The 26057-nt window shown below is 49.3% G+C and overlaps 1 protein-coding gene across 3 annotated transcripts in view; it reads left to right on the forward strand.

Annotated features, from left to right (window-relative positions):
• LOC123773592 (uncharacterized) overlaps nt 1-26057 on the forward strand; it is a 633080-nt gene that overhangs the window by 19420 nt on the left and 587603 nt on the right. For 2 of the 3 annotated variants that reach the window (XM_069312332.1, XM_069312333.1), the window contains exon 2: nt 761-826. The exons of the other annotated variant lie outside the window; for it this stretch is intronic. In XM_069312332.1, coding sequence (XP_069168433.1) covers nt 761-826 — 66 coding nt within the window. The remainder of the gene's footprint in view (nt 1-760; nt 827-26057) is intronic. 3 annotated transcript variants of the gene reach the window in all.

Below are 26057 nucleotides of genomic sequence, written 5' to 3' on the forward strand. Positions count from 1 at the left end.
GGTCGATCCCAGGCGCCCGCGAGAAACAATGGGCAGAGTTTCCTTCACCCTATGCCCCTGTTACCTAGCAGTAAAATAGGTACCTGGGTGTTAGTCAGCTGTCACGGGCTGCTTCCTGGGGGTGGAGGCCTGGTCGAGGACCGGGCCGCGGGGACACTAAAGCCCCGAAATCATCTCAAGATAACCTCAAGAAGGTACAGGCAACTCTGTCTCCACAGAGACGCGAGGCTTACACGCTCACACTGACCGTCACCCTACAACTAAACCACATTTTAATGCTTCTTTACAATAGCAAAACTTCTCTAAAAATATTGAAATTGTGCTAAATATCTCATGATCCTGAAATATACAATTGTTGCCTTTAGGTTGGGTAGAGGGCGAGGAGCAGAGTGGGTGTGATGGCAGCTCTCCTTGTACCCGCCAACACCCTCACTACTCCCATGTACACTTGTAATAGACTGCTCCAACCCTTAGTCTCCAAGGAGGATTTTTAACGTGGGTGCAGCCAGGTGCTTCTTGAGCACCATATCATCGCACGGACACCCAGTCTGACACCTAGACTCCAACTAATAGCTCATATTGACCTCTCCCATGTCCGCAGATCTGGACACAACACCAACTTGTAGCTCATATTGACCTCTCCCGTGTCCGCAGATCTGGACACAACACCAACTTATAGCTCATATTGACCTCTCCCGTGTCCGCAGATCTGGACACAACACCAACTTGTAGCTCATATTGACCTCTCCCGTGTCCGCAGATCTGGACACAACACCATACAAGAAGGGACTGCGATGACAGACGGGATTCCCAATCCTCCTTACAGGTGATTAAACACTGTTGACTTTGCTCTGGCACACTTGCGCTTCTTAGTCTGTGTTTGTGTTGTGTGTGTGTGTGAGGGCCGTTGTCGTCCCTAGTTGTCTCGCGCTTATAATTACGTCTTGCTATATGAATGTTGGCTCCATAACTGCTGGTAGTTGGCACAGTAGGTGTTGTTTCTGTGGACTCCTCCAAGTTGCTGCCAAAGGCTGAGTGTATCCGCTTGTTAGTGTAGAAATTTTATAGTAAATGGTCAAAATGATGGTTGTAAATCATGGTATCCTTATTACTACACTGAAGTGTAAGTTTTGTAAAAACGAACATTTGGAGATATTCAAAGAATATTGTGAACGTTTTTCTAGAATTTAGGCTCTCCAAAATTAGTGTTCTGTCCATACATAGCGAACAGAATCAGTTGGTGTCACTTAATATATTCATTTAATCACCCAGTATGCCATGATAAAATGCGACTAACTTTTCATTGTGTTGCCACCAATTTCGAATATTAAAAGACATTTATGTGTAGGTGCTTAGGTATATTAGTAACCTGTCCTCTTACAAATTACGTCTGAATTTGGCCGTTTGCCCGTATGGCCGAAAATGAACGTAATTTGAAAATGAAAAATAATTATAAATAAATTGTGCATTTTTTTTTCTCAAACAGCAAGTTAAGGGTTCTCTGGTAGGTTAGGAGGGCAGGAAGTTCTCCTAAGGTTTCAAAACATCATGAAGACCGTTAATTGAAAGTTTCCCTTCCTAACCTAACCGAGCAAGCCGGAGGACTCAAAACAGAGGATGGGACTGTACATCAAGCTACAAGCCATCAAGCTCAAGCTACAAGAATCATACAAAACCCAGGAGAGGCAAAGAGAGCAAAAGGCCATCAGTGAAATAGAGAGAAATCCGAAATATTTTTTCTCCTATGCAAATTCATGATCAAAAACCACATCTAGTATCGGGCCCCTGCGAAAGGGAGATGGAACTTTCACCGCTGACAACAAAGAAATGAGCGAGTTACTGAGGAAGCAGTACGACTCTGTTTTCAGCGAGCCACTAAACGCACTAAAGATTGATAACCCAAATGAATTCATGGATATGATACCAACATCAAATCATATTCAGACGTCACCCTATCCCCACTGGATTTTGAAGAAGCCATAAACAGTATGCCTATGCACTCTGCACCAGGCCCGGATTCTTGGAACTCCATATTCATCAAGAACTGTAAAAAACCACTATCGCAGGCCTTTCACATTCTGTGGAGACAAAGCCTAGATACTGGCGTTATCCCTGACATACTAAAAACCGCAGAGATAGCACCACTTCATAAAGGAGGAAATAAGGTAGAGGCAAAAAATTACAGACCGATAGCACTAACATCGCACATCATAAAAAAATTTGAGTGCTAAGAAGTAAGATCACAAAATACATGGAATCACAGCATCTCCATAACCCCCGACAACATGGTTTCAGAACAGGGCGCTCTTGCCTGTCACAGTTGCTGGACCACTATGATATGGCATTAGATGCTATGGAAGACAAACAAAACGCTGATGTAATTTACACAGATTTCGCAAAAGCTTTAGATAAATGTGACCATGGTGTTATTGCACATAAAATGCGTTTAAAAGGAATTACCAGAAAAATAGGCAGATGGATCTACAGTTTCCTGACAAACAGAACCCAATGTGTAATAGTCGACAAAATAAAATCCAGCCCATCAACCGTGAAGAGCTCAGTCCCCCAGGGTACTGTGTTTGCTCCAGTACTTTTTCTCATCCTCATATCGGACATAGACAAGAACACAACTTATAGCACTGTATCATCCTTTGCAGATGACACGAGGATCTTCATGAGAGTAGGCAACATAGAGGACACGGCAAACCTCCAATCGGATGTAGATAGTCTTTCTATGGGCTACAGAAAATAATATGGTGTTTAACGAAGATAAGTTTCAGCTCATGCGCTAGGGAAAAAATGAAAATATAAAAACGGAAACCACGTACAAAACTCAGGCAAATCATAACATAGAACAAAAAGGCAATGTAAAGGATCTGGGTGTACTCATGTCGGAAGACCTTGCCTTTAAAGAACACAGTAAAGTAGCCGTCACAACTGCAAGAAAAATGACAGGTTGGATAACAAGAACCTTTCTCACTAGAGATGCTATACCGATGATGATACTTTTCAAAACGCTTCTGCTCTCTAGAGTGGAGTACTGCTGCACAATGACAACCCCTTTCAAAGCTGGAGAAATTGTTGACCTGGAGAGTGTACAGAGATCCTTTACTGCCAGAATCCACTCGGTAAAACATCTAAACTACTGGGACCGACTAAAGAGCCTAAATCTGTACTCCCTTGAGCGCACGCGGGAGAGATACATAATAATTTGCACGTGGAAAATAATTGAGGGGCTGGTCCCAAACCTGCGCACAGAAATAACATCACATGAGACCAGAAGACATGGCAGGATGTGCAGAATACCCCCGTTGAAAAGCAGATGTGCAACAGGTACTCTGAGAGAGAACTCTATCAACATCAGAGCCCCGAGACTGTTCAACACGCTTCCACTACTCATAAAGGGCATAACTGGCCGACCCCTCACAGTGTTCAAGAGAGAACTGGATAAGCACCTCCAAAGGATACCTGATCAATCAGGCTGTGACTCATACATCAGGCTGCGAGCAGCGGCGTCCAACAGCCTGGTTGATCAGTCCAGCAACCAGGAGGCCTGGTCGACGACCGGGCCGTGGGGACGCTAAGCCCCGGAAGCACCTCAAGGTAACCTCAAGGTAAGGTATCACTTTTGTGATCCGATTTCATTTCAAATTACGTCTACTTTTGGCCATAGCGCTCATACCTGTGAAAAGCGACGTTATTATAGGAGGACGGATTGATATATAGGAGCATGGTAGAGAAGGGCAGTGGACAGTCCCAAGGCATTGTAGTGTGAGTGATGCACCTACGTGGCCTCTTGAGGAGTGTGGGAAGCGTGCTGGCATGTTGAGCAAGTTCTCGAGTTTAATGGTAGTGTGTTGTAAAACTTAACTTTATAAAGACTGCTCAATAGGTTGATAGAGCTTCGGCCTCACGCGTATGGGGTCCACGAGTCGATCCTCATAGAGGCCAGGTGGATGGAGGGCGGGAAGTATCGGGGAAAAGCCCCAAGTAATTACGACTATATAGCACTTGGAAGGGGTCACAATAAGAATTTGGGATGGCAATGGGGTGGAAGGAATGGTGCCCAACCACTTGTAGACGGTCGAAGATTGAACACCGACCTGCATGAAGCGAGACCGTCGCTCTACCGTAATGGAATAGAAGTGTTTACCTGAAGCATCTCCCTAAGGATTAACTATATACAACAGTGCTGAACTTTTGGTACCGAGTGACTATGAGGGCGAGAATTGGGTCAGCGGGAGCTGCAGCTGCTTACATCGTGTTGATATGATAATATATAAAACATCACAAGGGATTCATATCGTTTACGTGTATTCATATATTATAAATATATAATATATATTATATATTATTGTATGCAGTATGAAGATCTCCAGTGGGTGGTGTTACGGAACCCCCTCCAATTTCTCCCCAGACCCAACTTTAAGTCATATCTGCTGACCCTGCTGATTCTCTGAGATGCAGGGAGTCTGTTGATATGTGTGACGACCAGATCGGCTGCCTGATAAGGGATAAATTTACCTTTGTAAGTTTGTAGGTAAAAGGGGGAAGTAGCGCCCGTGAGACAAACAAAATGGTGCCCCCTCTGCCTGCAAATCCGCCATTTTGTGGACGACGCCGGCCGGCTGCGGATTGGCTGGCTTAGGTCACATGCCGCGGGCAACCAATCGGCGCCCGCCGTGACGTCACCGAGTGCCCCTGGCGGCGCCGGCAGAGGTGAGCCTGACAGTAGATGTGAGAGGTCATGTGTTGAACAGCTCTCGAGGATTGGAACCTCTGGGAGTCTCTCTCAGTGGATCATTGGCAACCATCGTAGCCCACTATTGTTATTGGAGACCCCGTGCTTCTGGGAAGCACGGGGGTCTCCAGCACCCTGCGACAGCACCCTGCGTGACGGGAGATGTCTCCCGAGTGTGAGAGGGTGATTGATTGATAAAGATTAAGCCACCCAAGAGGTGGCACGGGCATGAATAGCCCGTAAGTGGTACAATTTTTTTTTCTCAGTATTCTGAGGTTGCATTTAACCATCAAGCTGTTATCGCGGGGGAGGATACTGCTTCACAGTCTTTATGAGGGTGTCCAGCTGCTGGACACCTTTGTTGACCAGGAGAGTGGCTGTGTTGATGGCTTCAGGATTATCTTGAGGTTATCTTGAGATGATTTCGGGGCTTTAGTGTCCCCGCGGCCCGGTCCTCGACCAGGCCTCCACCCCCAGGAAGCAGCCCGTGACAGCTGACTAACACCCAGGTACCTATTTTACTGCTAGGTAACAGGGGCATAGGGTGAAAGAAACTCTGCCCATTGTTTCTTGTCGGCGACCGGGATCGTACCCGGGACCACAGGATCACAAGTCCAGCGTGCTGTCCGCTCGGCCAACCGGCTCCCTAGGGTGAGAGGGTGGGAGAGAGGGTGGCCACTGCATGATTCAGGAACTCTTAAAAGCTCTTCTAAGGTCATTGGTTGCTTCACATTCCAGAAGATAGTGAAGTAATGGCTTTTCTGTGACAGTTTGGCAGAAGATTGAATTGAAATTGAAATTGAAATAAGTTTATTGAGGTAAAATACACACAAAGGGATGAGGTAGCTCAAGCTATTCTCACCCCGTTCAGTACAACGTGTTAATATATACATAGACACACATCACAAATAAACACATTACCAAACATTCTGAGAGGTAAACATATACATTTCCTCCCTCACAAGTAGTATGGTATCAGACGTACATACAAATACTTTTATGACCTAGGTATACTGTATAGACAATTTGCAAGACACCTGCAGATAATTCAACAAAATATTACAATCTTGGTGCAAAATTCTTATATCTCTCAAGAATATCATCAACCTTTCCGTTGTGACACATCCAGGCTATTTGTTCAGGAACAGTCCTTATCTCAGTGTTTCTATATACATTAATCAACGGACAATCAAGAATATAATGGGCAAGGGTGTGAGACCTTAACATACCACATAGTTTACACTTCGTGTCATTACCATGAACATCTATCCCATATTCCCAGTAATATTTGTACCCAAGCCTGAGCCGCATGTACACAGAGTCACTCCAAGCATTTCTCCTTTTACCATAAGTGAAATGGGTGTTTTGACTCACATACATGTAGTGTTGCATGGTTTGACTACTCTCATACATTATCTCTCTCCTCTCCACTCCCGCCTGTGCCTGAATATTTCTGATTTTGCTTCTTATTTGTCTCATTGTGAATTCACATTCAATGTCAACTTGTGGTTTTGATGTGGCACGTTTGGCCAAGTCATCCGCCACCTCGTTGAGCACTATTCCAACATGAGATGGAATCCACATGAATTTCACACTATAACCTTTCAGCTGTATCTCAGTTATTCTTCTCTTACAGTCCTCCACTATAGACATGAAGACTGGGTTTCGACTGTTTAAGGACTCCAGTGCTCCTCGGCTATCGACAAATACAAAAACATTTTTGTCGTCATGACGTACTTCCTCCAAACACGCCAGAATGGCCTGCAGTTCAGCTTGTGTGGATGATATATAATTACTAAGCCGGAGTTCAATTATCCTGTCCACAGTCCCAAACTCCGTATAATCCCTTATTAGGACACCACACCCTGCCCTGCCAGCCTCCGCCACCGACCCGTCGCAATATACATGTAAACTGTTGCCTCTTGGTAACCGAGATATCATGCTTCCATACAAACACCGTAATTGTCCCGGTTCATGATGAATCTTTTTCACCTTGAGGGGTACAATTTCGACGTCTATTTTCTGTACTTTCCAGGGAGCAGACATATTACACTGTCGAGAGGGTTTACAGCAGTCAAGTACGTCGTATTCCCTGAGGTCATGAGCTAATCCTCTCGTATAGCGTGTCTCCCTCAGTTTCCTGGAAGTGTGTACGTCACTCAAGCAGGTCTGAACGCTCTCAAACAGCTTATCCCCTCCTTTTCTCCGCATGAAACGAATAGATACTCTAGTGTTAATGTCACGGACTCTATCACACACACTCTGTAAATAAGGTGGTCAGAAGATGCACTCTCTCTGTCGGGGTTCACCAATCTCCCAGTTGCATCTGTAACCTAGACGTAGTCTATATAACCGAACTGCTATTTCCCTGTGGATTCCTTTTGGGATATTTAACCTTTCTAATTTGGTTGCCTGAAGATACCATGTTGCAGATGGCGAACCTTCAGCTATTCTCTGGTGTAGGTAGGCTTTGTTGAGGTGTGAGAGTTTTTTGGTGATGATGTTTTTTATGTTCTCTAGGCTGGGTTGAATTGTTTTAAGTATCACTGGATGACGAGTTGCCAATTTAGCAATTTCATCAGCTTTTTCATTTAATGGGATTCCAATATGGGATGGGATCCAGTTTAAAGTTATGTTGAGTCCTTTGCCTTTAGCGACTGCTCCAAGATACAAAATGGTGGTAATTATTTCCACATTATCTTTCCACTGTTTTTGTCCTAGTATTTGAAGTGCAGCTTTTGAGTCTGTGTGTATGATTGCATTTTGAGTGTTTTGTGCAATCACATATGCGAATGCCTGTTGTATGGCAAACAGCTCAGTTTGGGTTGATGATACTAGTCCTCCCAGTCTCCAATATGCCTGTACGCTGGTCGTGCAAAGAGCAGCGCCAGCACTCTCATATTCTGTGTCCACCGATCCGTCTGTGAAGATGTGGGTGGCTCCTACTGCTATGCTATACATTTGCTCTTCTATTATGCACCTTAGGATTGTCGGATCATAGGCAGCCTTTTTCATTGGGAGACTTTCTATTACTATTTTGAAAGTAGGCTCTTCCCACGGCGCGGAAGGAGTGTAATTTGGGTGTGGATGATCACCCTCTCTATCAAGAATCATGTTTTTGAAATGTAGTCTGTTTAGGACTTTTCCTGCTCTTGCAACCCAAGAGTTTCCATTGTTTTGGCCTAGTCCAACCACCAAGGCCTGCCGTACTGGGATTGGATCAGAAGAAATAATTATCTTACTGATAATTGTAGCTGTCCTTTGTGATATTCTTTCTTGTAGAGAGGGCAAACCCGTCTCCAGTCTAAGAGTTTTAAGCCTGGTCCACATGGGGGCTCCCAGTGCAGCTCTCATAGCATTGTTTTGGGCAACTTCAAGCTTTTTCCACTGTTGGTGTGATAGATTTGTGAGTGCAGGTGCGGCTTAATCGATCACTGATCTGACTGCCTGTACATAGTATGTGCGAAGGACTTGCAGATTGGCTCCTCCAGAAAGGGAGGTTAGCGACCTGAGGATTGCCGTCCGGGCCGCAGTTCGCTCTCTCAAGTAAGTGACCTCAGCATTAAAATTCATGTGTGTGTCCAGGATGATTCCTAGATACTGATAGGTGTCGACCCATTCTATTGGTTGACCCTGTACTGTGAGTTGGATGTTGGGCTTCGCTATTTTTATGGGCATGGCCTTTGACTTTGAGGGGTTGAGTTTGATCCCAATCTGTTTTGCCTCTTTACTGATGCAGTCTAAGCATTTGGGTGCAAGGCGCGCCGCATCCCTTCCTTTTATGATGATGACAAAGTCGTCCGCGTAGTTTAGCAGCCTGCAGTGATGTGGGAGTTTCAACCTCATTATTCTTTCCATTAAACAGTTGAAGAGAAGAGGGCTGAGAATACCTCCTTACGGTGTACCATTTTCATGTCTTTTGTACTCAGAGACTGTGCCATGAAGTTTTACTCTTGCTTCTCTGTTTATGAGACAGTTTTTGGTCCAGGAGAGCAGGTTGCCTCTGACCTCTTTGTCAATGAGGCAGCAGAGAATAGCTGGGGCGCTAGCCAGTTCAAAGGCTTTTTCGAGATCCAGGAATATCAGCATTCCTGGTCTGTCATTCAAGTGGGCTAACAGAGTTGTAATACATTCCACTGTGCCAACCCCTCTTCTATAGGCATACATATCATGGTGCAGTTTAGGCATTTTCCACTCCAGTCTGTTGAGTGCCATTCTGTCAGCCGTCTTGGCTGCACAGCTTTGGAGAGAGATGGGCCTGGGATTAGCTGGATCTTTGGGTTTTGGGATCAGCACTATGTCTGCTCTATTCCAAGCACAAGGTCTAGTTTGAGAAGTCCAGGCTAAATTAATTAACCTTAGGTATGCAGCGTCTCCCTCTGGGCCGAGGTTTCTAATCATTTTATAGGTTATTTTGTCGGCTCCAGGGGATGTATCCTTGGAGTTTTTCTTAGCCCGATTGAGCTCATCCAGTGTGAAGGGGGGAATTAGTGTCAGAGACTTCTTCACATGCTGTAAGGATTCTGTGCCACCTTTGAGAGGGTGTGAGACCCCCTTTTTAAATCTGCCCAGCAAACAGAGTTGCCGGAGGTCTTGAGAAAAGAGTTGCCGACGATCTTAAGACTTTATTCTTTATATCCATTCCTGTATCATTATTACTTGTATATGTGATTATGTAGCTTATGTTAGTAAATATCACATATTTTACCATTGTCTTTAAGTACGCCTCCTTGTTATCTCTATGAGCATACACGAGGGATATTATAGCCCCATTACACACAGAAATCATAATATTGTTGTGCATCAAATGAACAAATCCACAAGGGCCGTGACGAGGATTAGAACCTACGTCTGAGAGCATCCAAGACGCTGCCTTGATCAACTGAGCTACGACATGGTCAAAAGAGTTGAAACCAGAAGTTCTACTGAATTTGCATGAATCCTGCAGCCTCTCCAAGACACAAACCAGGGTTTTCACAACTCCTACATGCACTCGAGCTATGTCAATAGGCTGTTCTACCTCTTCGCCCTTACTTCATTACACACAGAAATCACAATAGCGTGATGCATCAAATCAACAAATCCACAAGGGCCGTGATGAGGATTGAACCTACGTCCGAGAGCATCCCAGACGCTGCTTTAATCGACTGAGCTACAACATGGTCAAAAGAGTTGAAATCAGAAGTTCAGTAGAACTTGCATGGATCCTGCAGCCTCTCCGAGTCACAAGGCAAGTAAGTAGTACTTGGTTTGTAAGTACTCCAAGTAAGTTCAATAGAACTTCTGGTTTCAACTCTTTTGACCATGTCATAGCTCGGTCGATTAAGGCAGCGTCTGGGATGCTCTCGGACGTAGGTTCAAATCCTCGTTACGGCCCTTGTGGATTTGTTCATTATAGCCCCCACCTAGAGAACAGTAAGTTCTAATATAGAACTAGTGTTTCATAGTGGCTGGTGAGTGGTAGATCAACATAAACATTTATGAAAGCGTACCCCAGGCTGGCGGTTCTGTGTCAACGCTGTAGGAGTAGCAATACTCTGGCAACAGGCAATATAGTGTACTCCTACTGAACTGCATTGCTGGGGTGCAGAGATATCAACCCAGCTGGCGACCTTGTTAAGATAGAGTAACGCAGGTGGGAAAGGAATTCCTGTAACTTTTGTTTGGCAGGGAAGACTCGGGAGAAGTGTCTGAGTCTTCCTTCACTCCTCCGTGGGTCTAGGCTGGAATTGCTAATGGCAGTTTCCCCACGGTTGAGTGAAAGGCTCCCAGGGTGAATCGGTGGCACCTCTGTGGTGGGAGCGAAGGCCTGCGGCGGTGGGTACTACATGGTCCTCTCCTGTGGGACCAAGTGACTCTGGTGAGTCGCGTGAGTCAGAGAGACTGAGTACTCTTTGTCTCCTGAGCCCCTAGCAGCCCCTTTTTTAGCGGAGCCCCAGCCCACCCCCTGTAACAGCGGCTAACCTTTTTATCGCTTCTATCAGGAGTGTCCAGCAAGTAGATGGATGACAGTGAGTCTAGTGATGGTCTAGTGTCCAGTGAGTGTCACAGTGAGTCTTCTTGGTTATCTTGAGGTTATCTTGAGATGATTTCGGGGCTTTTTTTTTTTAATGTCCCCACGGCCCGGTCCTCGACCAGGCCTCCACCCCCAGGAAGCAGCCCGTGACAGCTGACTAACACCCAGGTACCTATTTTACTGCTAGGTAACAGGGGCATAGGGTGAAAGAAACTCTGCCCATTGTTTCTCGCCGGCGCCTGGGATCGAACCCGGGACCACAGGATCACAAGTCCAGCGTGCTGTCCGCTCGGCCGACCGGCTCCCACTGGAGCCTATGAGTCTATGAACCAATATTTTCCAGCACAAGAACCTCTCTGGATTAATACACGTCAGGATTGTTAAGCAAAAATAATAAACTTTGTACAATGACAAGTGTTGCTGTATAATTGTTCTTAATTAATTTATAGTCTGCTGTTACACACACTTGTAACTTGAATTTGTAAACTGTTTTTAAATAGCACACGAGAGTTGGTTTAGGGACATTGACCTAATCATACTGAGAATATTTGTACTCTCAAAAGTCGAGTGAAGAGTTAAGTTTTCCGAGTAGTCCCGGGAGCATATTGTGCGCGCGCACATTTTGACTCGCATAATATAAAATAGAAGGTACCTTTACCTTTAACTTCTTGATTAATTACGAAGGTGAAGTAGCATAAATCTATATATAGCTTTGTTTTAATAAGCAATATATAATATCCCATGGTACTGTGAATACTAGTAGTAGTAAGCTTCCATCAGTCTCGGGAGACTATGGAGTTCCGCTCTGGTTGTCGGTCTGGAGTGACCTCTCTAGGGTGCAAAGTCAGGGTAGGTTGATTGGGAGGGGGGGAAGCTGTTACCCATGCAGCAGGTCACCCCCGTCTCCTCCCTTCTCCACGGCGCTGAAAGTCTCCACTGGAAAGGCAAACTATTCTAATTTGAAACTAGAGTATCAGGAAAAGAAGCACACATTTCCCTGGCTTTCGTCTACATTTGAAGACATTAGAAATGTGCGCTGCTCAAGAGAGAGCGAAGACTCTCGGAGACACTAATTGGTGTTGTAAAGGATGAGCTGTTTAACACGGTGGTTCACTGTTAGTTGACGGCAGAGATTTGGGAGTTTGTGTGTGTTAGGTGTTCTTAGAAGATGAGATTAAAGTGCCGGAACAACCGTGGACATCTTCAAGAGGAAACTAGATAGTTTCCTCCAAGGAGTGCCGGACCAACCAGGCTGTGGTGGGTATGTGGGCCTGCGGGCCGCTCCAAGCAACAGCCTGGTGGACCAAACTCTCACAAGTCAAGCCTGGCCTCGGGCCGGGCTTGGGGAGTAGAACAACTCCCAGAACCCCATCAACCAGGTATATGTGGGCCTGCGGGCCGCTCCAAGCAACAGCCTGGTGGACCAAACTCTCACAAGTCAAGCCTGGCCTCGGGCCGGGCTTGGGGAGTAGAACAACTCCCAGAACCCCATCAACCAGGTATATGTGGGCCTGCGGGCCGCTCCAAGCAACAGCCTGGTGGACCAAACTCTCACAAGTCAAGCCTGGCCTCGGGCCGGGCTTGGGGAGTAGAACAACTCCCAGAACCCCATCAACCAGGTATATGTGGGCCTGCGGGCCGCTCCAAGCAACAGCCTGGTGGACCAAACTCTCACAAGTCAAGCCTGGCCTCGGGCCGGGCTTGTGGAGTAGAACAACTCCCAGAACCCCATCAACCAGGTATGTACGAGCATTGTGGCAGTCCAGTGACACAGATTGTTTGGGGAATGTGTTGTGCACAAGTTGAATTGTAAATGTTGAAATGTATTGTTTGTGGTTGAGGAGTGTTTATGGGGAGGAAGAAAGTAGTAAATGTGAAGCTCGGGAGCGATAATAATACAATCCGTCCTCTCAACATTACTTCACTTTTCGCTGGTATGCGCGCTATGGCCACAACTGGATATAGTTTGAAATTGGCTCACGAAAGTGACTTACTGTTCCGTTTTCTGTTTGAGTCCTCCGGCTTACTCGGTTAGGTTAGGAGAGCAAACTTTCAATTAACGGTTTTAATGACTTTTTGGAACCTTAGGAGAGAACTTCCTGCCTTCCTGACCTTCCAGAGGACCCTTAACTTGCTGTTTTGGACAAATAATCCAAAATGTCAATTATTTTTTACTTTTAAATTGCGTCCATTTTCGGCCATACGGGCAAACGGCCAAATTCAGACGTAATTTGTAAGAGAGTAATTTGTAAGACGTAATTTGTAATTTGCATGGATGATGGCTGAGGCTAGCTCTTACATGATGGCTGAGGCTAGCTCTTACATGATGGCTGAGGCTAGCTCTTACATGATGGCTGAGGCTAGCTCTTACACGATGGCTGAGGCTAGCTCTTACACGATGGCTGAGGCTAGCTCTTACACGATGGCTGAGGCTAGCTCTTACACGATGGCTGAGGCTAGCTCTTACACGATAGCTGAGGCTAGCTCTTACATGATGGCTGAGGCTAGCTCTTACACGATGGCTGAGGCTAGCTCTTACACGATGGCTGAGGCTAGCTCTTACACGATAGCTGAGGCTAGCTCTTACATGATGGCTGAGGCTAGCTCTTACACGATGGCTGAGGCTAGCTCTTACACGATAGCTGAGGCTAGCTCTTACATGATGGCTGAGGCTAGCTCTTACACGATGGCTGAGGCTAGCTCTTACACGATAGCTGAGGCTAGCTCTTACACGATGGCTGAGGCCAGCTCTTACATGATGGCTGAGGCTAGCTCTTACATGATGGCTGAGGCTAGCTCTTACATGATGGCTGAGGCTAGCTCTTACATGATGGCTGAGGCTAGCTCTTACACGATGGCTGAGGCTAGCTCTTACACGATAGCTGAGGCTAGCTCTTACACGATGGCTGAGGCTAGCTCTTACACGATGGCTGAGGCCAGCTCTTACATGATGGCTGAGGCTAGCTCTTACATGATGGCTGAGGCTAGCTCTTACACGATGGCTGAGGCTAGCTCTTACACGATGGCTGAGGCTAGCTCTTACACGATGGCTGAGGCCAGCTCTTACATGATGGCTGAGGCTAGCTCTTACATGATGGCTGAGGCCAGCTCTTACATGATGGCTGAGGCTAGCTCTTACATGATGGCTGAGGCTAGCTCTTACACGATGGCTGAGGCTAGCTCTTACACGATGGCTGAGGCTAGCTCTTACACGATGGCTGAGGCCAGCTCTTACATGATGGCTGAGGCCAGCTCTTACATGATGGCTGAGGCCAGCTCTTACATGATGACTGAGGCCAGCTCTTACACGATGGCTGAGGCCAGCTCTTACACGATGGCTGAGGCCAGCTCTTACATGATGGCTGAGGCCAGCTCTTACACGATGACTGAGGCCAGCTCTTACATGATGACTGAGGCCAGCTCTTACACGATGGCTGAGGCCAGCTCTTACACGATGGCTGAGGCCAGCTCTTACACGATGGCTGAGGCCAGCTCTTACATGATGGCTGAGGCCAGCTCTTACATGATGGCTGAGGCTAGCTCTTACATGATGACTGAGGCTAGCTCTTACATGATGGCTGAGGCCAGCTCTTACATGATGGCTGAGGCTAGCTCTTACATGATGACTGAGGCTAGCTCTTACATGATGACTGAGGCTAGCTCTTACATGATGACTGAGGCTAGCTCTTACATGATGGCTGAGGCTAGCTCTTACATGATGGCTGAGGCTAGCTCTTACATGATGGCTGAGGCTAGCTCTTACATGATGGCTGAGGCCAGCTCTTACATGATGGCTGAGGCCAGCTCTTACATGATGGCTGAGGCCAGCTCTTACATGATGGCTGAGGCCAGCTCTTACATGATGGCTGAGGCCAGCTCTTACATGATGGCTGAGGCCAGCTCTTACATGATGGCTGAGGCCAGCTCTTACATGATGGCTGAGGCCAGCTCTTACATGATGGCTGAGGCCAGCTCTTACATGATGGCTGAGGCCAGCTCTTACATGATGGCTGAGGCCAGCTCTTACATGATGGCTGAGGCCAGCTCTTACATGATGGCTGAGGCCAGCTCTTACATGATGGCTGAGGCCAGCTCTTACATGATGGCTGAGGCCAGCTCTTACATGATGGCTGAGGCCAGCTCTTACATGATGGCTGAGGCCAGCTCTTACATGATGGCTGAGGCCAGCTCTTACATGATGGCTGAGGCCAGCTCTTACATGATGGCTGAGGCCAGCTCTTACATGATGGCTGAGGCCAGCTCTTACATGATGGCTGAGGCCAGCTCTTACATGATGGCTGAGGCCAGCTCTTACATGATGGCTGAGGCCAGCTCTTACATGATGGCTGAGGCCAGCTCTTGCATGATGGCTGAGGCCAGCTCTTGCATGATGGCTGAGGCCAGCTCTTACATGATGGCTGAGGCCAGCTCTTACATGATGGCTGAGGCCAGCTCTTACATGATGGCTGAGGCCAGCTCTTACATGATGGCTGAGGCTAGCTCTTACATGATGACTGAGGCTAGCTCTTACACGATGACTGAGGCTAGCTCTTACATGATGACTGAGGCCAGCTCTTACACGATGGCTGAGGCCAGCTCTTACACGATGGCTGAGGCTAGCTCTTACATGATGACTGAGGCTAGCTCTTACACGATGGCTGAGGCCAGCTCTTACACGATGACTGAGGCTAGCTCTTACACGATGGCTGAGGCCAGCTCTTACATGATGGCTGAGGCTAGCTCTTACATGATGACTGAGGCTAGCTCTTACACGATGGCTGAGGCCAGCTCTTACATGATGACTGAGGCTAGCTCTTACACGATGGCTGAGGCTAGCTCTTACACGATGGCTGAGGCTAGCTCTTACACGATGACTGAGGCTAGCTCTTACACGATGGCTGAGGCCAGCTCTTACACGATGGCTGAGGCCAGCTCTTACATGATGGCTGAGGCCAGCTCTTACATGATGACTGAGGCCAGCTCTTACACGATGGCTGAGGCCAGCTCTTACATGATGGCTGAGGCCAGCTCTTACATGATGGCTGAGGCCAGCTCTTACATGATGACTGAGGCCAGCTCTTACACGATGGCTGAGGCTAGCTCTTACATGATGGCTGAGGCTAGCTCTTACATGATGGCTGAGGCCAGCTCTTACATGATGACTGAGGCCAGCTCTTACATGATGGCTGAGGCCAGCTCTTACATGATGGCTGAGGCCAGCTCTTACATGATGACTGAGGCTAGCTCTTACACGTTGGCTGAGGCCAGCTCTTACATGATGGCTGAGGCTAGCTCTTACATGATGGCTGAGGCTAGCTCTTACACGATGGCTGAGGCCAGCTCTTACATGATGGCTGAGGCTAGCTCTTACATGATGGCTGAGGCCAGCTCTTACATGATGGCTGAGGCTAGCTCTTACATGATGGCTGAGGCTAGCTCTTACATGATGGCTGAGGCCAGCTCCTACACGATGGCTGAGGCTAGCTCTTACACGATGGCTGAGGCTAGCTCTTACATGATGGCTGAGGCCAGCTCTTACATGATGACTGAGGCTAGCTCTTACATGATGGCTGAGGCTAGCTCTTACATGATGGCTGAGGCCAGCTCTTACATGATGACTGAGGCTAGCTCTTACATCATGACTGAGGCGAGCTCTTACATGATGGCTGAGGCGAGCTCTTACATGATGGCTGAGGCGAGCTCTTACACGATGGCTGAGGCTAGCTCTTACATCATGGCTGAGGCTAGCTCTTACATGATGGCTGAGGCCAGCTCTTACATGATGGCTGAGGCGAGCTCTTACACGATGGCTGAGGCTAGCTCTTACATCATGGCTGAGGCGAGCTCTTACATCATGGCTGAGGCGAGCTCTTACATGATGGCTGAGGCTAGCTCTTACATCATGACTGAGGCCAGCTCTTACATGATGGCTGAGGCCAGCTCTTACATGATGGCTGAGGCCAGCTCTTACATGATGGCTGAGGCTAGCTCTTACACGATGGCTGAGGCTAGCTCTTACATCATGGCTGAGGCTAGCTCTTACATGATGGCTGAGGCCAGCTCTTACACGATGGCTGAGGCTAGCTCTTACATCATGGCTGAGGCCAGCTCTTACATGATGGCTGAGGCCAGCTCTTACATGATGGCTGAGGCCAGCTCTTACATGATGGCTGAGGCCAGCTCTTACATGATGACTGAGGCCAGCTCTTACATGATGGCTGAGGCCAGCTCTTACACGATGGCTGAGGCTAGCTCTTACATCATGGCTGAGGCTAGCTCTTACATGATGGCTGAGGCTAGCTCTTACACGATGGCTGAGGCTAGCTCTTACATGATGGCTGAGGCTAGCTCTTACATGATGGCTGAGGCCAGCTCTTACATGATGGCTGAGGCCAGCTCTTACATGATGGCTGAGGCCAGCTCTTACATGATGGCTGAGGCCAGCTCTTACACGATGGCTGAGGCTAGCTCTTACATCATGGCTGAGGCTAGCTCTTACATGATGGCTGAGGCTAGCTCTTACATGATGGCTGAGGCTAGCTCTTACACGATGGCTGAGGCTAGCTCTTACATGATGGCTGAGGCTAGCTCTTACATGATGGCTGAGGCTAGCTCTTACATGATGGCTGAGGCCAGCTCTTACATGATGGCTGAGGCTAGCTCTTACATGATGGCTGAGGCTAGCTCTTACATGATGGCTGAGGCCAGCTCCTACACGATGGCTGAGGCTAGCTCTTACACGATGGCTGAGGCTAGCTCTTACATGATGGCTGAGGCCAGCTCTTACATGATGACTGAGGCTAGCTCTTACATGATGGCTGAGGCTAGCTCTTACATGATGGCTGAGGCCAGCTCTTACATGATGACTGAGGCTAGCTCTTACATCATGACTGAGGCGAGCTCTTACATGATGGCTGAGGCGAGCTCTTACACGATGGCTGAGGCTAGCTCTTACATCATGGCTGAGGCTAGCTCTTACATGATGGCTGAGGCCAGCTCTTACATGATGGCTGAGGCGAGCTCTTACACGATGGCTGAGGCTAGCTCTTACATCATGGCTGAGGCGAGCTCTTACATCATGGCTGAGGCGAGCTCTTACATGATGGCTGAGGCTAGCTCTTACATCATGACTGAGGCCAGCTCTTACATGATGGCTGAGGCCAGCTCTTACATGATGGCTGAGGCCAGCTCTTACATGATGGCTGAGGCTAGCTCTTACACGATGGCTGAGGCTAGCTCTTACATCATGGCTGAGGCTAGCTCTTACATGATGGCTGAGGCCAGCTCTTACACGATGGCTGAGGCTAGCTCTTACATCATGGCTGAGGCTAGCTCTTACATGATGGCTGAGGCCAGCTCTTACATGATGGCTGAGGCCAGCTCTTACATGATGGCTGAGGCCAGCTCTTACATCATGGCTGAGGCCAGCTCTTACATGATGGCTGAGGCCAGCTCTTACATGATGGCTGAGGCCAGCTCTTACATGATGGCTGAGGCCAGCTCTTACATGATGGCTGAGGCCAGCTCTTACATGATGGCTGAGGCCAGCTCTTACACGATGGCTGAGGCTAGCTCTTACATCATGGCTGAGGCTAGCTCTTACATGATGGCTGAGGCTAGCTCTTACACGATGGCTGAGGCTAGCTCTTACATCATGGCTGAGGCTAGCTCTTACATGATGGCTGAGGCCAGCTCTTACATGATGGCTGAGGCCAGCTCTTACATGATGGCTGAGGCCAGCTCTTACATGATGGCTGAGGCCAGCTCTTACATGATGGCTGAGGCTAGCTCTTACATGATGGCTGAGGCCAGCTCTTACATGATGGCTGAGGCTAGCTCTTACACGATGGCTGAGGCCAGCTCTTACATGATGGCTGAGGCTAGCTCTTACATGATGGCTGAGGCCAGCTCTTACATGATGACTGAGGCTAGCTCTTACATGATGGCTGAGGCTAGCTCTTACACGATGGCTGAGGCCAGCTCTTACATGATGGCTGAGGCCAGCTCTTACACGATGGCTGAGGCCAGCTCTTACACGATGGCTGAGGCCAGCTCTTACATGATGGCTGAGGCCAGCTCTTACATCATGGCTGAGGCTAGCTCTTACATGGTGGCTGAGGCCAGCTCTTACATGATGACTGAGGCCAGCTCTTACACGATGGCTGAGGCCAGCTCTTACACGATGGCTGAGGCCAGCTCTTACATGATGACTGAGGCCAGCTCTTACATGATGGCTGAGGCCAGCTCTTACATGATGGCTGAGGCCAGCTCTTACATGATGGCTGAGGCCAGCTCTTACATGATGACTGAGGCCAGCTCTTACATGATGGCTGAGGCTAGCTCTTACACGATGGCTGAGGCCAGCTCTTACACGATGGCTGAGGCCAGCTCTTACACGATGGCTGAGGCCAGCTCTTACATGATGGCTGAGGCTAGCTCTTACATGATGGCTGAGGCCAGCTCTTACATGATAACTGAGGCTAGCTCTTACATGATGGCTGAGGCTAGCTCTTACACGATGGCTGAGGCTAGCTCTTACACGATGGCTGAGGCCAGCTCTTACACGATGGCTGAGGCTAGCTCTTACATGATGGCTGAGGCCAGCTCTTACATCATGGCTGAGGCTAGCTCTTACATGATGGCTGAGGCCAGCTCTTACATGATGACTGAGGCTAGCTCTTACATGATGGCTGAGGCTAGCTCTTACACGATGGCTGAGGCTAGCTCTTACATGATGGCTGAGGCCAGCTCTTACATGATGACTGAGGCTAGCTCTTACATGATGGCTGAGGCTAGCTCTTACACGATGGCTGAGGCTAGCTCTTACATGATGGCTGAGGCCAGCTCTTACATGATGGCTGAGGCTAGCTCTTACATGATGGCTGAGGCCAGCTCTTACATGATGACTGAGGCCAGCTCTTACACGATGGCTGAGGCCAGCTCTTACACGATGGCTGAGGCCAGCTCTTACATGATGGCTGAGGCTAGCTCTTACATGATGGCTGAGGCCAGCTCTTACATGATGGCTGAGGCTAGCTCTTACATGATGGCTGAGGCTAGCTCTTACATGATGGCTGAGGCCAGCTCTTACATCATGGCTGAGGCCAGCTCTTCCATGATGGCTGAGGCCAGCTCTTACACGATGGCTGAGGCCAGCTCTTACACGATGGCTGAGGCTAGCTCTTACATGATGGCTGAGGCCAGCTCTTACATGATGGCTGAGGCTAGCTCTTACACGATGACTGAGGCCAGCTCTTACACGATGGCTGAGGCCAGCTCTTACATGATGGCTGAGGCCAGCTCTTACATGATGGCTGAGGCCAGCTCTTACATGATGGCTGAGGCCAGCTCTTACATGATGGGCTGAGGCCAGCTCTTACATGATGGCTGAGGCCAGCTCTTACATGATGGCTGAGGCCAGCTCTTACATGATGGCTGAGGCCAGCTCTTACATGATGGCTGAGGCCAGCTCTTACATGATGGCTGAGGCCAGCTCTTACATGATGGCTGAGGCCAGCTCTTACATGATGGCTGAGGCCAGCTCTTACATGATGGCTGAGGCTAGCTCTTACATGATGGCTGAGGCCAGCTCTTAAATGATGGCTGAGGCTAGCTCTTACATGATGGCTGAGGCCAGCTCTTACATGATGGCTGAGGCCAGCTCTTACATGATGGCTGAGGCCAGCTCTTACACGATGGCTGAGGCTAGCTCTTACACGATGGCTGAGGCCAGCTCTTACATGATGGCTGAGGCCAGCTCTTACATGATGGCTGAGGCCAGCTCTTACATGATGGCTGAGGCCAGCTCTTACATCATGGCTGAGGCCAGCTCTTACATCATGGCTGAGGCTAGCTCTTACATGATGGCTGAGGCCAGCTCTTACATGATGACTGAGGCCAGCTCTTACACGATGGCTGAGGCCAGCTCTTACACGATGGCTGAGGCTAGCTCTTACATGATGGCTGAGGCCAGCTCTTACATCATGGCTGAGGCTAGCTCTTACATGATGGCTGAGGCCAGCTCTTACATGATGGCTGAGGCCAGCTCTTACATGATGGCTGAGGCCAGCTCTTACACGATGGCTGAGGCCAGCTCTTACATGATGGCTGAGGCTAGCTCTTACATGATGGCTGAGGCCAGCTCTTACATGATGACTGAGGCTAGCTCTTACATGATGGCTGAGGCTAGCTCTTACACGATGGCTGAGGCTAGCTCTTACACGATGGCTGAGGCCAGCTCTTACACGATGGCTGAGGCTAGCTCTTACACGATGGCTGAGGCCAGCTCTTACATCATGGCTGAGGCTAGCTCTTACATGATGGCTGAGGCCAGCTCTTACATGATGACTGAGGCCAGCTCTTACATGATGGCTGAGGCTAGCTCTTACACGATGGCTGAGGCTAGCTCTTACATGATGGCTGAGGCCAGCTCTTACATGATGACTGAGGCTAGCTCTTACATGATGGCTGAGGCTAGCTCTTACACGATGGCTGAGGCTAGCTCTTACATGATGGCTGAGGCCAGCTCTTACATGATGGCTGAGGCTAGCTCTTACATGATGGCTGAGGCCAGCTCTTACATGATGACTGAGGCCAGCTCTTACACGATGGCTGAGGCCAGCTCTTACATCATGGCTGAGGCTAGCTCTTACATGATGGCTGAGGCTAGCTCTTACATGATGGCTGAGGCTCAGCTCTTACATGATGGCTGAGGCTAGCTCTTACATGATGGCTGAGGCGAGCTCTTACACGATGGCTGAGGCTAGCTCTTACATCATGGCTGAGGCTAGCTCTTACATGATGGCTGAGGCCAGCTCTTACATGATGGCTGAGGCGAGCTCTTACACGATGGCTGAGGCTAGCTCTTACATCATGGCTGAGGCGAGCTCTTACATCATGGCTGAGGCGAGCTCTTACATGATGGCTGAGGCTAGCTCTTACATCATGGACTGAGGCCAGCTCTTACATGATGGCTGAGGCCAGCTCTTACATGATGGCTGAGGCCAGCTCTTACATGATGGCTGAGGCTAGCTCTTACACGATGGCTGAGGCTAGCTCTTACATCATGGCTGAGGCTAGCTCTTACATGATGGCTGAGGCCAGCTCTTACACGATGGCTGAGGCTAGCTCTTACATCATGGCTGAGGCCAGCTCTTACATGATGGCTGAGGCCAGCTCTTACATGATGGCTGAGGCCAGCTCTTACATGATGGCTGAGGGCCAGCTCTTACATGATGACTGAGGCTAGCTCTTACATGATGGCTGAGGCCAGCTCTTACACGATGGCTGAGGCTAGCTCTTACATCATGGCTGAGGCTAGCTCTTACATGATGGCTGAGTCTAGCTCTTACACGATGGCTGAGGCTAGCTCTTACATGATGGCTGAGGCTAGCTCTTACATGAATGGCTGAGGCCAGCTCTTTACATGATGGCTGAGGCCAGCTCTTACATGATGGCTGAGGCCAGCTCTTACCATGATGGCTGAGGCCAGCTCTTACACGATGGCTGAGGCTACAGCTTACATCATGGCTGAGGCTAGCTCTTACATGATGGCTGAGGCTAGCTCTTACATGATGGCTGAAGCTAGCTCTTACACGATGGCTGAGGCTAGCTCTTACATGATGGCTGAGGCTAGCTCTTACATGATGGCTGAGGCTAGCTCTTACATGATGGGCTGAGGCCAGCTCTTACATGATGGCTGAGGCTAGCTCTTACATGATGGCTGAGGCTAGCTCTTACATGATGGCTGAGGCCAGCTCCTACACGATGGCTGAGGCTAGCTCTTACACGATGGCTGAGGCTAGCTCTTACATGATGGCTGAGGCCAGCTCTTACATGATGACTGAGGCTAGCTCTCTTACATGATGGCTGAGGCTAGCTCTTACATGATGGCTGAGGCCAGCTCTTACATGATGACTGAGGCTAGCTCTTACATCATGACTGAGGCGAGCTCTTACATGATGGCTGAGGCGAGCTCTTACACGATGGCTGAGGCTAGCTCTTACATCATGGCTGAGGCTAGCTCTTACATGATGGCTGAGGCCAGCTCTTACATGATGGCTGAGGCGAGCTCTTACACGATGGCTGAGGCTAGCTCTTACATCATGGCTGAGGCGAGCTCTTACATCATGGCTGAGGCGAGCTCTTACATGATGGCTGAGGCTAGCTCTTACATCATGACTGAGGCCAGCTCTTACATGATGGCTGAGGCCAGCTCTTACATGATGGCTGAGGCCAGCTCTTACATGATGGCTGAGGCTAGCTCTTACACGATGGCTGAGGCTAGCTCTTACATCATGGCTGAGGCTAGCTCTTACATGATGGCTGAGGCCAGCTCTTACACGATGGCTGAGGCTAGCTCTTACATCATGGCTGAGGCTAGCTCTTACATGATGGCTGAGGCCAGCTCTTACATGATGGCTGAGGCCAGCTCTTACATCATGGCTGAGGGCCAGCTCTTACATGATGGCTGAGGCCAGCTCTTACATGATGGCTGAGGCCAGCTCTTACATGATGGCTGAGGCCAGCTCTTACATGATGGCTGAGGCCAGCTCTTACACGATGGCTGAGGCTAGCTCTTACATCATGGCTGAGGCTAGCTCTTACATGATGGCTGAGGCTAGCTCTTACACGATGGCTGAGGCTAGCTCTTACATCATGGCTGAGGCTAGCTCTTACATGATGGCTGAGGCCAGCTCTTACATGATGGCTGAGGCCAGCTCTTACATGATGGCTGAGGCCAGCTCTTACATGATGGCTGAGGCCAGCTCTTACATGATGGCTGAGGCTAGCTCTTACATGATGGCTGAGGCCAGCTCTTACATGATGGCTGAGGCTAGCTCTTACACGATGGCTGAGGCCAGCTCTTACATGATGGCTGAGGCTAGCTCTTACATGATGGCTGAGGCCAGCTCTTACATGATGACTGAGGCTAGCTCTTACATGATGGCTGAGGCTAGCTCTTACACGATGGCTGAGGCCAGCTCTTACATGATGGCTGAGGCCAGCTCTTACACGATGGCTGAGGCCAGCTCTTACACGATGGCTGAGGCCAGCTCTTACATGATGGCTGAGGCCAGCTCTTACATCGTGGCTGAGGCTAGCTCTTACATGGTGGCTGAGGCCAGCTCTTACATGATGACTGAGGCCAGCTCTTACACGATGGCTGAGGCCAGCTCTTACACGATGGCTGAGGCCAGCTCTTACATGATGACTGAGGCCAGCTCTTACATGATGGCTGAGGCCAGCTCTTACATGATGGCTGAGGCCAGCTCTTACATGATGGCTGAGGCCAGCTCTTACATGATGACTGAGGCCAGCTCTTACATGATGGCTGAGGCTAGCTCTTACACGATGGCTGAGGCCAGCTCTTACACGATGGCTGAGGCCTAGCTCTTACACGATGGCTGAGGCCAGCTCTTACATGATGGCTGAGGCTAGCTCTTACATGATGGCTGAGGCCAGCTCTTACATGATAACTGAGGCTAGCTCTTACATGATGGCTGAGGCTAGCTCTTACACGATGGCTGAGGCTAGCTCTTACACGATGGCTGAGGCCAGCTCTTACACGATGGCTGAGGCTAGCTCTTACATGATGGCTGAGGCCAGCTCTTACATCATGGCTGAGGCTAGCTCTTAACATGATGGCTGAGGCCAGCTCTTACATGATGACTGAGGCTAGCTCTTACATGATGGCTGAGGCTAGCTCTTACCACGATGGCTGAGGCTAGCTCTTACATGATGGCTGAGGCCAAGCTCTTACATGATGACTGAGGCTAGCTCTTACATGATGGCTGAGGCTAGCTCTTACACGATGGCTGAGGCTAGCTCTTACATGATGGCTGAGGCCAGCTCTTACATGATGGCTGAGGCTAGCTCTTACATGATGGCTGAGGCCAGCTCTTACATGATGACTGAGGCCAGCTCTTACACGATGGCTGAGGCCAGCTCTTACATGATGGCTGAGGCTAGCTCTTACATGATGGCTGAGGCCAGCTCTTACATGATGGCTGAGGCTAGCTCTTACATGATGGCTGAGGCTAGCTCTTACATGATGGCTGAGGCCAGCTCTTACATGATGGCTGAGGCCAGCTCTTCCATGATGGCTGAGGCCAGCTCTTACACGATGGCTGAGGCTAGCTCTTACATGATGGCTGAGGCCAGCTCTTACATGATGACTGAGGCTAGCTCTTACATGATGGCTGAGGCCAGCTCTTACATGATGGCTGAGGCCAGCTCTTACATCATGGCTGAGGCCAGCTCTTACATCATGGCTGAGGCTAGCTCTTACATGATGGCTGAGGCCAGCTCTTACATGATGACTGAGGCCAGCTCTTACACGATGGCTGAGGCCAGCTCTTACACGATGGCTGAGGCTAGCTCTTACATGATGGCTGAGGCCAGCTCTTACATCATGGCTGAGGCTAGCTCTTACATGATGGCTGAGGCCAGCTCTTACATGATGGCTGAGGCCAGCTCTTACATGATGGCTGAGGCCAGCTCTTACACGATGGCTGAGGCCAGCTCTTACATGATGGCTGAGGCTAGCTCTTACATGATGGCTGAGGCCAGCTCTTACATGATGACTGAGGCTAGCTCTTACATGATGGCTGAGGCTAGCTCTTACACGATGGCTGAGGCTAGCTCTTACACGATGGCTGAGGCCAGCTCTTACACGATGGCTGAGGCTAGCTCTTACACGATGGCTGAGGCCAGCTCTTACATCATGGCTGAGGCTAGCTCTTACATGATGGCTGAGGCCAGCTCTTACATGATGACTGAGGCCAGCTCTTACATGATGGCTGAGGCTAGCTCTTACACGATGGCTGAGGCTAGCTCTTACATGATGGCTGAGGCCAGCTCTTACATGATGGCTGAGGCTAGCTCTTACATGATGGCTGAGGCTAGCTCTTACACGATGGCTGAGGCTAGCTCTTACACGATGGCTGAGGCTAGCTCTTACACGATGGCTGAGGCCAGCTCTTACATGATGGCTGAGGCCAGCTCTTACATGATGGCTGAGGCCAGCTCTTACATGATGACTGAGGCCAGCTCTTACACGATGGCTGAGGCCAGCTCTTACACGATGGCTGAGGCCAGCTCTTACATGATGGCTGAGGCCAGCTCTTACACGATGACTGAGGCCAGCTCTTACATGATGACTGAGGCCAGCTCTTACACGATGGCTGAGGCCAGCTCTTACACGATGGCTGAGGCCAGCTCTTACACGATGGCTGAGGCCAGCTCTTACATGATGGCTGAGGCCAGCTCTTACATGATGGCTGAGGCTAGCTCTTACAT

The sequence above is a fragment of the Procambarus clarkii genome, chromosome 72 (genome assembly GCF_040958095.1).
Source record: "Procambarus clarkii isolate CNS0578487 chromosome 72, FALCON_Pclarkii_2.0, whole genome shotgun sequence".
Lineage (NCBI taxonomy): Eukaryota > Metazoa > Arthropoda > Malacostraca > Decapoda > Cambaridae > Procambarus > Procambarus clarkii.